The sequence below is a fragment of the Chrysemys picta genome, chromosome 8, assembly GCF_011386835.1.
Source record: "Chrysemys picta bellii isolate R12L10 chromosome 8, ASM1138683v2, whole genome shotgun sequence".
Lineage (NCBI taxonomy): Eukaryota > Metazoa > Chordata > Testudines > Emydidae > Chrysemys > Chrysemys picta.
The window spans coordinates 11,224,381-11,238,489 of NC_088798.1; the positions used below are offsets into that span (position 1 = coordinate 11,224,381).

The following is a 14,109-nucleotide window of genomic DNA, read 5'->3' on the forward strand; positions in this document are numbered from 1 at the left end:
GAATGGGGCCTGTTCTCCAGCCATGGAATACAAATACATTCTCATTTTAAAAAAATGTAGTTTCTGTGATGGGAAAATGAGGGGGACAAAAGAGTGAGAAATACTTAACTATCTGTCCAGTTCAGTGGGGTGGGGACATGTCTGAGCAGAAGGGTTTTGCGGACTATAACACAAGAATTGGGGCTTCATTTTCTCATTCTACCACAGACTTTCCAAATGACATTGGGCAAGTCATTTAGACCCAGATCCTTAACAGTATTTAGACACCTAACTCCCAAAGGATCTGAACCTTAATCTCTTTGTGCTACTCCCCCATCTGCAAAATGGGAACAATAAAACTTCACAGAGGTGTTGTGCAGATTCATTAGTGTTTGTGAGATGCTCAGATGCTACAATGATGGAAAGTACATAACTCCATAGATGCACAGGACTAGAAGCCAGGAACTGCCTTTCTGTCATAGGATATGAGTTACTCCTCATAATTTATAGGGGGACAATACCACTCTGAGTTCTAATCGTACATCTGACTTCTTTTGTGGACTTGAATAATTCACTTACCCTCTCTGCCTCAGTTTACTTATAAAATAGGGATATTAATACTTACCTACCAACACAGGTTTGTGAGGATTAATTAACAAATATCTGTACAATGCTAAGTATGATATTAATTATTATTATTGAGGAATGTACCAATTGTACAACACGACAACTTTTCAGAAATGTACAAATAATATTTGAAAATTTAATAATTTGGTAATCTGGCTATCCATTTTTTTCTAGGGACATTTCTGCCAAACTTGCTATTTGAATTTGACAATAGTTGCAGATTGAAAAACGCTATTTAAATTTCCTTGTTAGAGCTATTTTGCAGACTTCATTCTCCCTCTCAAGTGAATGACCCGGCGACACTGACATCCTGCATGGCCGAGGACACTGAGCCACTGACACCTGCCAGCCGCCACCTTTGGCCAATACTGGGTTTACCATGGTGCCAGTGGCTCCATAGCGCCGGGCCCAGAGTCAGAAGGAAAAAGCTGCCTCGCCCCTGCTGCGCCCCTTCCTACCCCTGCTCTGCCCCAGCCCCACCCCTTCCCCTCCAAGCCTCCTCCCCTGAGCCACGCATCCCAGGGGACTGCAGCAGGGGTCGGGTCTGTCCTGCACTCACCAGAAGTGGAGCGACCCAGCCCACTCCGCTCCGCCAGCTCCCAACCGTGCCACTGGTGAGTGCTGGGGGGCAGCTCCTCCCCCAAAGTCCAGGAGCCAGGGGAGCAGAGTGGAGCAGGCTGGGGCCGGGTCACTCCACTTCCCACTGCCCTGTGAGTGTGGGGTTGGACCTGCCCTGCAACTACCGGGTGGCAGGAAGTGGAGCAATCTGGCTCCAGCCCGCTCCGCTCCGCCAGCTCGTGCTGGGGGGTGGTTTCACCCCTGCCCCCCAAGCCTGGGGAGGAGATGGAGTGGTGGGGAAGGGGCATGGGATGGGGAAAAGAAGGAGATGGGGCAAGTGGGGGCAGGGGGGAAGCTGGAGCCCAGCATGCGGTATCCCCTTGGCAGAAGCTGGGGCTCCCCTGTTAAGCAGGCCCATCGAACCGTCACCCTGACAAGCCCCCCGTCCCCTGCAGCTGTACCACCCCGATGAGCCCCCGCAGACACCCTCCCCACTAAGCCCAGCCACCTGCACCTGGACCCCCACCCAAATGAACCCCACATCCCCTGCACCTAGATCACCCCTGCTGAGCCCCAAACACCTTCACCTGGATCCCCTGCAGATAGGGTCACCAGATGTCCCGATTTCATAGGGACAGTCCCGATTTTTGGGTCTTTTTCTTATATAGGCTCTTATTACCCCCCCCCCCCCACTCCCATCCCGATTTTTCACATTTGCTTTCTGGTCACCCTACCTGCAGAGTCCCATTGACCCTGCACCTGGAACCCCAATGAGCTTCTGTGCATCTAGATCTCCCACTGAGCCAGCCACACCCATACTGCCCCACAGAGAACTCTCTTACCCCCACACTAAGTCCCTCTGCACTTGGATCCTGCTGCTGGGCTGAGCCTGCTCACCCATACCTGGTGCGCCTGGCACAGGGGGGCAGGGCCCAAGGGTGTTTCTGGGGCAAGCCTGGCCCTTGCCCTGTGTCAGGGATGGGTGCAGCCTTACTGCCGAGTCCCTGTCCGGGGTGGGGTGGGGGGCTGCAGGATAATCTCCCACCTCCATGTAACCAGTGGCCTGTGCTCCCCACTGCCATGTTGGAGCCTCCACATTTATTTATTGACAAAATTTGCAGAATTTTAAAATATTGTGCACAGAATTTTTAATTTTTTGGTGCAGAATCCCCTCAGGAACATGGATGGGGTGCTGGGCAGGTGGGACTGTGAGGAAGGTGGTGGGCAGTGGGGAGGTCTATAGGCGGGGGGCACTGGGTGAGTGGTGTGGCGTGCAGGGTGCTGTGCAGTTGTGGTGGGAGGCCAAGAGGGGAGGTCTCTGGGAAGGGTGGGCACTGAGCATAAGGGTGGGGCACTGGGCAGGGGGGCGGTGTGGTGCCGGTGTCATGGGGAAGGGGCATGCTGGCAGCACAGGGCTGGGCAGGCCAGTGTGCCCTCCTGCTGGGCTGCACAGGGCTGCTCCTGCCACGCTGTGCCTCATTGCCCCCAGCCCGCCCTTCACTCTGCACCTTGCCCGGGGGGGCCCAAAATATGTTTGGCGCGGGTAGGGTGACCAGACAGCAAGTGTGAAAAATCGGGACAGGGGATGGGGGGTAATAGGAGCCTATATAAGAAAAAGACCCCAAAATCAGGACTGTCCCTATAAAATCGGGACATCTGGTCACCCTAGGCGCGGGGCCCACAAAAAGTTAATCGGCCCTGCCTTTGGCGGAGGTTAGACACGAACAGGGCTGTGGGCGGCGCAGACCGCCCCGCCCCGCCCCGCCCCTCGAGAGTTCACAGTCCAAGGCCCCGATCCTGCCCTTTGCGGGAGGCGGCACGCGCCACGGCCGGCGGTTAACGCTCTTCAGAGGGCACGCGGCCGCCGCGGGTGCGAGCCGGGGGCCGGTCCCGGGAAAGGGGCTAGGCACGGGACACCAGCCCCAGCTATCGGCCTTGGTTGGAGCGACCCCAGCAGAGGCCCCACCCCCATGGGCCCAGTGGCCGGATCCGCCCTGCGGCGGTGCCGGTCTGGCTGCGACTCCAACTGCCCTTTCGGCCACTGACACTGAGGCGACCTCGTCGTCCTCCTCCCGCCCGCTGCCCTAATGTAAAGCCGATGAAAGGGACAAGTGGCGACAAGGATAGCAAGAGTTTGTTATAAGGGCGCTGCCCCTTTAAGAGAAGGGGCGGGGGGAAGAGGCAGGAGAACGGCGCCAACCCCACCCCTCCCCGGGGGCCCCTCAGCGACCTTTGGCTCTTCTCGCCTGGCAGTAAGGGGGCGTGGCTCCGGGATTGGGCGACCCGTCCTCTCGGCTAGCTAGCGCCCGCCTCCTTTTCGCCCAGTGGCGGCTCGAGCGCGCGCGCATGCGCGCTCCTCTCACAGCTGCAGGATGGCCCCGTTGGACAGGAGAGTGTTTGTGGTGGGAGTCGGGATGACCAAGGTATTCAGGGCACTAGGTGCCCCCCCCCCTCCGGCACCTTGCGCCTCCCCCGGGCGCCTATCGCACGTGTCTCTGCCCCCTTCTCTGAGGGGCTCGGGGGAGCTGTGTGCGCCCCAGCGCTCAGCCGGATCTGGGGCTGGACAGCGGAGATTGTGGGGGGAGTGGCGCCGCTGTCACCCTCCGCCCCAACGCCTTGCCCGCCTCACAGCGTTTCCCCGGGTCCCTAATTATGTAGCTGCGCTCCCTCTGCCGTGGGGTTTTAACTGCTACCCGTTACCGTAGTGTCTGGGCTAGGGTTACCAGACAGCAAGGGGGGAAAATCGAGAGAGTGTGAGTGTGTGTGTGTGTGTGTGTGTGTGTGAGAGTGTGTGTTTGTTTTGCATATATCAAACCAAGCCCCGGACAGTCGGATACTCTGGGCACAGGATGTTTCCCTTCCCCCATCCCTGAATGCTCTGAGGGGACCAGACTTGGGGCCAGCTCCCTGTGCAGCAAACGGCTTCGATTCCTCTCTTGCTTTAACCTCAGGCCTGTCTCCCAGAATGGTTTTAGGCATGACTCTTCTGCGTCCAAACTGTCCTGGTTAATAGGTGTCCCTCCTCCCCCAAAGTTGGAGCCAAGCATAGTCCTCTCTTTTTGAGTTGGGGAGCATGTAAGAGAGGAATGTATTTTTCTGGATTTGACAAAATCCCAAGACTTGCTTTGGTGAGCTGATCACTGAAACGGCTCCACTTGCCCTTGTTAGAGATCCGTTCACAAGTGGCTAGTCCTCAGGAATAGACCATCCAATGCATTTTTGGAAGAAGTGCTTTAAAACTTGTTAGTTTGCATGTTTAGTAAAATATATAATCTTCTCCAATTAAGGCTACTGCTGGTGGCACTGTAGAGATGTGGAACTCCATAGTGCACCAGTGAAATATTTTCTGTATCTACTGTAATTGAATATAAAATCTATGGGGCTATTGGAAAAAATGTAATTGCAGACCTCCATTGTTCCAGAGGTTTGGACTTTTGTCTACACTTAAACTTCTACAGTGGCACCACTGTAACACTTCAATGTAGACCAGGGATCGGCAACCTTTGGCATGCGGCTCACCAGGGTAAGCACTCTGGCGGGCCGGGCCAGTTTGTTTACCTGCCACGTCCGCAGGTTCGGCTGATCGCAGCTCCCACTGGCCATGGTTCACTGCTCCAGGCCAATGGGGGCGGCAGGAAGCGGCGCGGGCCGAGGGATGGGCTGGCCGCTGCTTCCCACAGCCCCCATTGGCCTGGAGCAGCAAACTGCGGCCAGTGGGAGCTGCATTCGGCCGAACCTGCAGACACGGCAGGTAAACTGGCCCGGCCCGCCAGGGTGCTTACATGCCAAAGATTGCTGATCCCTGGTGTAGACACTACCCATGAGTGGCGGTAATTTGCCAAGGGTGATGGGGAAGGCAATGGCGGGGCTAGGGGCAATGGGGAGGGGTGCTGGATGAGGCAGCGGCGGTGCCAGGGTGCCATTTTCTCTAAGGCTAAGCCTGGCAGGGCCAGCCTTAAAGGTGAGTGCTGTGGGCATTCCATGTGTTCTAAGCCTCCCCAGTCTGACTGGAGCCCAAGCACTGCCTTGGGGCCCCTGGGTACACTCATGAGGGTGAAGATCTGGCACCTCCTTCCTGAGAGCTTAGACCACACAGCTCCTTGCCCAGTCCCTGGAACCAATTCCCTTTATCCTCCTGCTGTAGCATTTGGCGATGCCTGGGAGGGGCAAGAAGGGTCACATTCCCCTCCCCAGACGCCTGGGGGCGAGGGCACATTCAGCAGGGAACTGCAGCGGAGAAAGGAGCAGAATGTGGGGCCGCCGGTGGTCCCACGCCAGCCCTTCCATACAGCTGCGTCTCCTGTCTGTACAGCCCCACTGGAGGACAGGACTGGGCTGGGGGCGGTACAGCTGTGCCGGAGGAGATGCTGGTGTGAAGCTGCCCGGTAGCCCCACGTTCTACTCCTTTCGCTGCTGCTGCAGTTCCAGGCAGCAGGAGGACAGAGCCTTCCACCCCTTCCCTGTGGGATAGGGAGGGGACAGGGAAAGCGTGGCGCCTCCCCCGGGCTGGGGGCAGGGTGGTGTCGTGGGGGGGGTCATTTCCCCCCCTTTAGCTGGCCCTCTTTGTGTCCCTCCCATGAGTCGCCCAGCCCTTCATCTCAGTTTTCCCCTTTTTTTCCTAAATAAACCAAATGAGTATTTTACAAGTTCAATAGCAACATCCCTCCTTAGGATCCGGTTTATTAACTTTTAAAGTTCAAAAAGAAACACAAAAGTCTTCCCTTCATCTTTATGCTGGGCAGAGCCCATAAACTCCCCTGGTATCTCAGGGTCTCCATCCTTTCCTAGGTGTAGGGTGACCATACATCCCGTTTTGGCTGGGACAGTCCCTTTTTTAAGCCCTGGTCTGGACAGCCTTTTTGGCAAAACTGGGCATTTGTCCCGTTTGCTCTTGCCAGTTGCAAATTGCTCTGAAAGACTTGCAGCCTTAATTATGACACTGGCAGACGAGGTGCCAGCTCATGCCAAGACCTCAGACCTCACTGAACACTTACAAATGCATAGCTAGAAACTAGTCTTGCTTACCTGTGTGTTAGCATTATCAAAATAAATGTTAGATGTTAAATTGTTAAGCATGTGTTCAGTGTTTTTAAAATGCTTGTAGGATGTTGCATGTATTGTTCTCACTCAGCTATACCCCATGTTATAAATTGATAGCAAGCATTTGCATTGTAAAGTAAACCTCTGTGGCTGTGTATATCATCAAACAGGGAAAAAGCCTTGTGTAATTCAAATGATGGTTCCCCCCTCCCCAGCAGCAGCATCGGCGTCCCCCCCTGCCGCCCCCCTGGAGGAGCAGCATCGGTGGGACCCTGGAGCACCCTCTCTCCCCCAGGAGCAGCAGCATCTGCGGGAGCGTTCCTCCCCCTCCCCCACAGCAGCTAAGATTTTAGTTAGTGGTATTTTTAGTAAAAGTCATGGACAGGCCATGGGCCGTGACTTTTTGTTTATTGCCCATGACCTGGCCATGACTTTTACTAAAAATACCCATGACTAAATCATAGCCTTAGTCATGATTTCATTGTGTGATCCCTGGTTCTTGTTTTATTTGAAAGGGTAAATAACCGTTCTCAATTTACTTTCTCCACACCATCCAGGATTTTACAGACTGCTATTATATCCCCCCTCAGTCATCTCTGATCTAAAATGAACAGTCCCAGTCTTTTTAATCTTTCCTCATATGGAAATTGTGCCAAACCCCTGTCCATTTTTGTTGCCCTTCTCTGTAAATTTTCCATTTCAAATACTGTATATCTTTGAGATGGGGCGACCAGAACCACATGCAATATTCAAGGTGTGGGTGTGCCATGGATTTATATAGTGGCATTATATTTTCTGTCTTATTTTCTATTCCTTTCCTAATGGTTCCTAAACTTCTGTTAGCTTTTTGACTGTCGTTGCACACAGAACAGATGTTTTCAGGGAACTATCCACAATGACACAAGATCTCTTTCTTGAGAGGTTCTAAATTAGCTGTTACCAATCATTTTGTATGTAGAATTGGGATTATTTTTCCAATATGCATTAATTTGCATTTAACACTGAATTTGCACTCACACAGAGCCAAGAACGCCCTGGCCAGTCTCTCCTTTCTGGCCAGTCTCTCCTTTCTGGCCAGTCCAGGGCCAGCACAGAGCACAGCCTTGGTTCTCGGGAGGAGATGAGCCTCGCCTGCATAGTCTCTGTTCATGCTATACCAGGGGTGTGCAAACTTTTCCAGTCATGCCTCCCCCGGGTAACCATTCATGGAATCTGTCTGCGCCTCCCCCTCCCATTAATGCAAAGCCAAGTCTTCCTCAGCAGAGGAGCTTGGCCTGAAGGCAGAGCTGGGGGAGGAACTGGGGATTGGGAGGAGCTGGGACTAGAGGTGGAGCTGGTCTGGGGGTGGAGAGGGAATGAGGGGAGAGCTGGGCTAGAAGCGTGGTGCTCCCTCCCTGTCCTCCATGGGGGCTGGCCCAGGCCTGGAGGCAGAGCAGGACTGGGGGCTGAATGGGGCTGGGAGAAGAGCGAGACTGGGGGCGAAGCGTGGCTGGAAGTGTGGTGCTTCCTCCCTGTCCCCCTCATGGGGGCTGGCTTAGGCCTCACTGCATGCCCCCCCCAAAGGTTCCTCTACAGCCCCATAGGGGTATGCCCCACAGTTTGGGGAACACTGTGCTATACACTGTGTAGTTTCTGTGGAACAATGACTTTGCATGAGCCCTCTGCAAGAGGGATTTCACCCCGGATGTTCAGATATCAAAACATAATTTACTCATATGACATTTGAGTGTAGCAATTTGAGCAAAATATCTATATTAAGTTTAAATCTTGTTTTTCTTCCTGCCAGTTTGAAAAGCCTGGTGTGCGGGAAGATTGGGATTACCCTGACATGGCTAAGGAGGCAGGTAATTAATGGCCAAGATGACTTTTAGTTTTAACTTTTTTTTTCTGAATTGTATTATGAGAAAGGGTAAAATATACAAGAACAGGGAAGCAACCAATGAACATTCAAGACAGCAAACTTAAAACCGATGAAATGAAATACTTTTTTACATAGCGCATAATTGACCCGTGGAACTCGCTGCCACACAGAATCAGAGCCAAGAACATAGGATTCACACATTAATTAGATATTTAAATAAACAATATCCTGTGTAGTTGCACTAGCTAAAATTAATGTACATAAGTGATATCAACTTTCATGCATAGGCATACCAGCTGATCACTTAACAGCCAGGAGGAAGAAGCTTCTGTTGTTAAAACTATGTACTAACGAAATTTGAACTATGTGGCCCAAGAAAATGTTGGGCATACATCACAGGGCTCAAATATTTATTATATTCCAGCATTATTATCTTATTTTTAGACCTTATGCAGCCATTTTGACACTTGCATTGAAATAATTACGTATTAGACAAGATTTTCTTGTCTTAAAATATACTAGAGTCTTCTACAGATTCCTGATATAACGAGTCGGTTAAGATACATTGTTTCCTCTTTCAAACACAGTGAGCCTTTAAGTTTGTTTCTGTAGTGCGTGCGTAATACTATTTTTGTATATTGTTTACATAGATGCATACTATAATGTTCCTTTTTATTCAGAGGGATGAAGAATTTATTTTACTAGATTAGCTTCTAAATTTTTGCAGAAATCAGAGCTACATTCAATAAAAAATGAATTAGACTTCTATGGTAGAGGATGAAAAGCTAAGTTTTGTATGTTCCTGTAGACTGCAGAAATCTGTAAGAGTATTTAAGTCTGTCCCTGTGAGAATAAATAATAGATTTGCCTTTGATTTAATTTCTTTAATTGCCCCTCTATAACTTTTGTTTGGATCATTTTCTCAAAAAATATTTTATTCACTTTTTAAAAAGTTTTGACTGCTGGATTTAAAAAAACCCCTCTCTCTAGGTCAGAAGGCTTTAGCTGATGCAGGTGTTCCTTACTCAGCAGTGGAGCAGGCATGTGTGGGCTATGTTTATGGTAAGTTATGTTACCTGTTTAGGGTGTGAGTTTGCAAACACCCATTTACTTAACTTTATGCATATGAGGAGTCTCATCAGTGAGAATGAAATGTGTCCATTTCTGTACAAAACCTAACATCCACTCCTCGTTCCCCATTCCTGGATCTGCCTTAACACAGAGCCATGCTTAAAACTATGCACCTGTATAAGTCTTTGCAAGATTAGGGCCTCAGATTTTTAATGAACACAGATTCAAGCCTTAGTGACCTGTAGAGTGTCCAGTTATTTTAATCATTGGTAGAAACAGATTTCAAGGCAACGTGGTACACGTGCGAATATCCTAAGTAGCTCCCATTACAGGATCAGGCCCCTACAGTGTTACCTTTTGTGTTTGATCATCTCCAGCACCTTATGTGAATTGTACACAATCTATACATTCTTATAATTGTTATGGTAATATCATTCATTGCAGTAGTTTAAATGACAGTATAGTTTTGCCAGCTGGTGCCACCTCTGGAGGTTGAGAAGTTATGCTAACCTTGCCTGCAAAGCTAGAACATCACCTTTTTAGAGATCAAGTCATTTTCTCAAGAGGCATTTCTGTTGTTCTTTCTTCCTTATCTTTTCTGTATATTTTTCTTCACAGTACTTAAAGATACATTTATAAATGTTCTTTTTTGCAGAGCACGTTTGCCCAATTCATCCTGAGCTAGTTATAGAAAAAAGATTAATTATTATTTGGGCAAAGTCAGTCCTCCTTCAAGTGCATTATGGAAAGGAAATGGTATAACAGGGAAGTTCAACGGGAAGGTTAAAATTCTGAGAATTCTTTTCTTAAATCACCCAATTGTGAGTAGACAGTACAACAGACAATGATGTAACTATGTAATTAAACTACTTCTAGCAGTAACACTACCACTAAGAAGCCAAACAACATGGCAAAGCTCTCTTTAAAACAAATTAGGTCCAGAGTGAATGTCAAAATACAGTCTTTCAGGGTCATTTCAAAGAGAAGGATACAGGTCAGTGAAGAGCATTTCTGTGCCTTTTTTTATAGTCCTGTAAATAAGTGGCATTTTATTGACGAATTAAAGAGGAAATAAAACTAAGGTGATTACGTTTCTTTGAGGATTTATGTTATATTTTTTTAATCATTAGAAAGTAGCCAAGAACTTTCTTAAAATGAGTAGTTAAAGATTTAAATAGAAATATTGCTCAACCTCCCTATGTTGAAAAATTATTAATCATATAAATTAACAAAGAGTTTTGCTACAAATGCTTAGAAATCAAGTACTGCATATACTCACTCGTTCATAAGCCAAATATTTTTGGTAAAAAAGTGACGCACCAAAGAGCGGGGGTCGGCTTATAAATGGGTCTACACCAAAATTTGATGAATTTAAACTCTCTGGAATCATTGAATTAAATATTTAATACATTGTCATTTTGATTACCTGGAGCGTTCACAGGCACGCAGCTCCCATTGGCTGGGAACGGCAAACTGTGGACTGGGAGCTGAGGGGTTCCGTGCCTGTGAATGCTCCAGGTAAACCAAATGTCCAGGCCCGCTAGCGGCTTACCCTGACGGGCCAGGAGCCAAAGTTTGCCAACCCCTGAAATATAGAGTCAGCTTCTGAAAGGGTCATAGAGTTTTTGCTGTTTTTACCTAACCATCTTGGGGGGTTGGCTTATAAACGAATGGGCTAATGAACGAGTATAGACAGTAGTTTGATTAGTTTGTTTTGCCATTTAAGAGCAAAATGGGCATTTTGGGGTCAAGTGAATATTAACACATTTACAGCTGGAATTGAAGAAAAGGAAATATACTCCCTAGATAATCACTTTTCAGAATTTTAACCAGCCAGGAAAAGGCAAAGGTAAGCTTGAATCTGAGGAGTTAATTTCTTAGGGTGAAGGAGAGAAATGTATTTATTGTCTAGAAAGACACTTGGTAATAAATACTGCCATATTGGTATGTGCCTAAACATGTAATAGGTAAGCACATGGTCCTTCTAGCTTATTTTAATAGCAACTAATTTCAAATTTCATTTTATTTTAATACAATACTCTTTACAGAAAATTCAATCTGGCACACCACTTTAACCACCTGTCTTCTAGTAAATGTGTTTGTGATTGACCAGATACGAGCAGAAGAAAATCTGCTGGGATATTTAGGGAAATGGAGTCCATGCCCTTTGAACACAGCTCAGGTTGACTCTTAACCCCTCGTGATGCTTCGTATGAGTCTGGGAAACTAACTCCCCTAGTGTCATGAGTGTATGTATCTGGAACAGGTATTATATTGTAGACTATTATTTGTACAACCTGGCAATAGTGACTGGACCGCTTTATAACAAGGTTAAGTGCTATCTTAGCTTACCTGTTGCTATCGGTTGAGTTGGAAAATTGTGCTCTTCAAAGATTTTAGAAGTGTTTTTTCAAGAATCAAAGTATAGCATTACCCTTATGTTGTTAGAATTTTTGCTACTCTCCACTTTCTTTTAAATGTTTCATCTTTGTCTAAAGGTGACTCAACATGTGGTCAACGGGCTATCTACCACAGTTTGGGATTAACTGGCATTCCTATCATTAATGTTAACAACAACTGTTCCACTGGATCCACTGCTTTGTTCATGGCCCGGCAAGTGATCCAGGGAGGTAAGCTATGTTTGTTTAGAATTAATTAGCAGTGATGTTATATATAATTCATTAATTTTGTGAATCGCACTCTGAAACAAATGGGGGTGAAAGGGAATAGTATGTTCTCCAAATTTCATAAATTACATTTATTCAGTTTCCATAAGCAGAGCTGCATAAATTCTCTGCCTGCCTCCTTAGACTGGGAAGGGTGATGGGTATCATCTAGATTGATCAATTTTCTCATGCTCTGTGTGTGAATAGGGATCCCTCCATATGGAGTAGATTGCAGGATAGTAGCCTAATACAGTAAGCAACATTTGTTTAAGTAATCTAAAATTGTTTATAAATGTACTTTCATTTTTAAGAGTAAAACTTAATGGAAGTGCCAGCATTCAATTTTTTGTTATTCTGCATTTTCTTTACAAAATATTGACAATTTCTGTTGGAATTATTATTTGAAATTATTAATATAGGAGGCCACCAGATACTAATTTAACCATAAATTCCTTTATTAAATCCAGAGGCCAAATGGTATTTTATACAATTGTTCTAAACATGCCTAACAGCCTAAAGATAAGCAGTCACTACACCCAATACAGGAACAAAGTATTCATAAGCATGTGAGCAGTATACTTACAAATAGGCCAGACCCAGCGCATATCAACTCATCCTGGCGTGCTTTAGCATTTTCAGTTAAGGTCTAACAAAGAATCTTCAGATTCCTGGCTCTCTTTATATCCTTCAGTTAACTTACTAGCTTTAGCAAAACACAGTTTGAAGCAGTTTATCCTTGCTGCTTTCCTCCCTCCAAGGCCTTTCTTTCTTATCTTCTCCCCCTGCCTTGCTTACCAGCAGAACAGTGAGAAGGTGTGTGCTTGTTTCTTTTAAGACAGTTTTTCTTTGTCTTTGTCTATTGCAGCTCTTTATTTTATTAGTTACCTTTTGAACTATACTTCCTTCCCACACTACAAGTAATAAGTAATACTGCACTGAAAGTTCTCTTAGTTAAAAGGTGATCTTGGAAAGGAAAGCGCCTTTTTTGGTGTATAATGACTTTTTTTTTTCTGCTTGTGTTTTATGCTAGAAATATCAGGTTTTGATTTTCAGTTTTACTGGAAGGACTTTTTGGAGAACTGAAACTAGTGGGATTATGGCATCATGAGAGACTGAAACCTTGAACCACTGAGAGCAGAAGGGAGTTCTAGTCAGACTGTTTAAATTTTGTTTGGTTTTGTATTGTGTTAACTTTAAATAACTCAAACTCTTGACTAACACTTTAGGGAAAAACTCTTTGTGAAAGATTCTATATCTACTCCTTTTCAACTGAAGGGTGAGGGAGTTTACACTCTATTTCTCTAGTTCTTCAGGGAGTTTTATAGCACAAAAAAAGGGGAGAGGAGGACACATGATATTTGTGTTATTTCTATATTTAAAAATATTAACTGTGTTTCCTCTAAACAATTGTATTTCAGTATTTGTGGCTGAGGTGAGAACACTTGGCAATGCTAAGAAATTGATCTTTCAGAATTAAGATTTCTTTATTTCAAACCATATAATTATTTTATCTTCTAAGGTACATATCCTATTTGACATCAATAATTTGTGTAACCTCAATACCATTTTCATTCAAACTTGACTCAAATTCAGAAGTGAAGAAAAAGAAGGAAAATGTACCAATTTTTGTATTTTTTTTTTTTTTAGGAAAATGCATATTTATAGTACATGATCTTTAGACGTTTAGTCATATTTCAAATAACGAAAGCTTTATTTTAAGGTTTGGCAAATTGTGCTTTGGCTCTTGGCTTTGAGAAGATGGAAAGGGGGTCCCTTGAAGTTAAAGTAAGTGTCTTTAAAATATTTACACCTTTTTTTGAATGTAATCCAGGAGTACAAATATTTAAAATGTATAAAAGACTTCCAAATCCCTATGTACACATCAATTTGTTTAAGATATCATCAGACAGATTGCTTACGGTAAATTATCTACATTTCCATCAAAATAGTTAAGGTACCTTTCACAACCATTAATTGGGAAATATAAATGTTTAGTAGTTCCTAACACCTGCGGTATGGGACCTAGATGAGTGGCTCTCAACCTTTCCAGACTACTGTACCCTTTTCAGGAGTCTGATTTGTCTTGCGTACCCTCAAGTTTCACCTCACTTAAAAACTACTTGCTTACAAAATCAGACATAAAAATACGAAAGTGCCACAGCACACTATTACTGAAAAATTGCTGACTTTCTCATTTTTACCATGTAATTATAAAATAGTCAATTGGAATATACCATATATACTCGTTCCTAAGCCAAATTTTTTTAGTAAAAAAGGGAAGCACCAGAGACGGGTCAGCTTATGAAC

The 14,109-nt window shown here is 46.0% G+C and overlaps 1 protein-coding gene across 2 annotated transcripts in view; it reads left to right on the forward strand.

Annotated features, from left to right (window-relative positions):
- The first annotated feature begins 3,142 nt into the window (after positions 1 to 3,142).
- The window catches only part of SCP2 (sterol carrier protein 2), a 45,267-nt gene continuing 34,300 nt past the window's right edge, over positions 3,143 to 14,109 (forward strand). The window contains exons 1-5 of one of the 2 annotated variants that reach the window (XM_042851432.2): positions 3,143 to 3,587; positions 7,991 to 8,048; positions 9,056 to 9,127; positions 11,635 to 11,766; positions 13,523 to 13,587. In XM_042851432.2, the coding sequence (XP_042707366.2) occupies positions 3,537 to 3,587; positions 7,991 to 8,048; positions 9,056 to 9,127; positions 11,635 to 11,766; positions 13,523 to 13,587 (378 nt within the window). In that variant the 5' untranslated portion in view covers positions 3,143 to 3,536. The remainder of the gene's footprint in view (positions 3,588 to 7,990; positions 8,049 to 9,055; positions 9,128 to 11,634; positions 11,767 to 13,522; positions 13,588 to 14,109) is intronic. The other variant, XM_008167914.4, reaches the window with a different exon arrangement.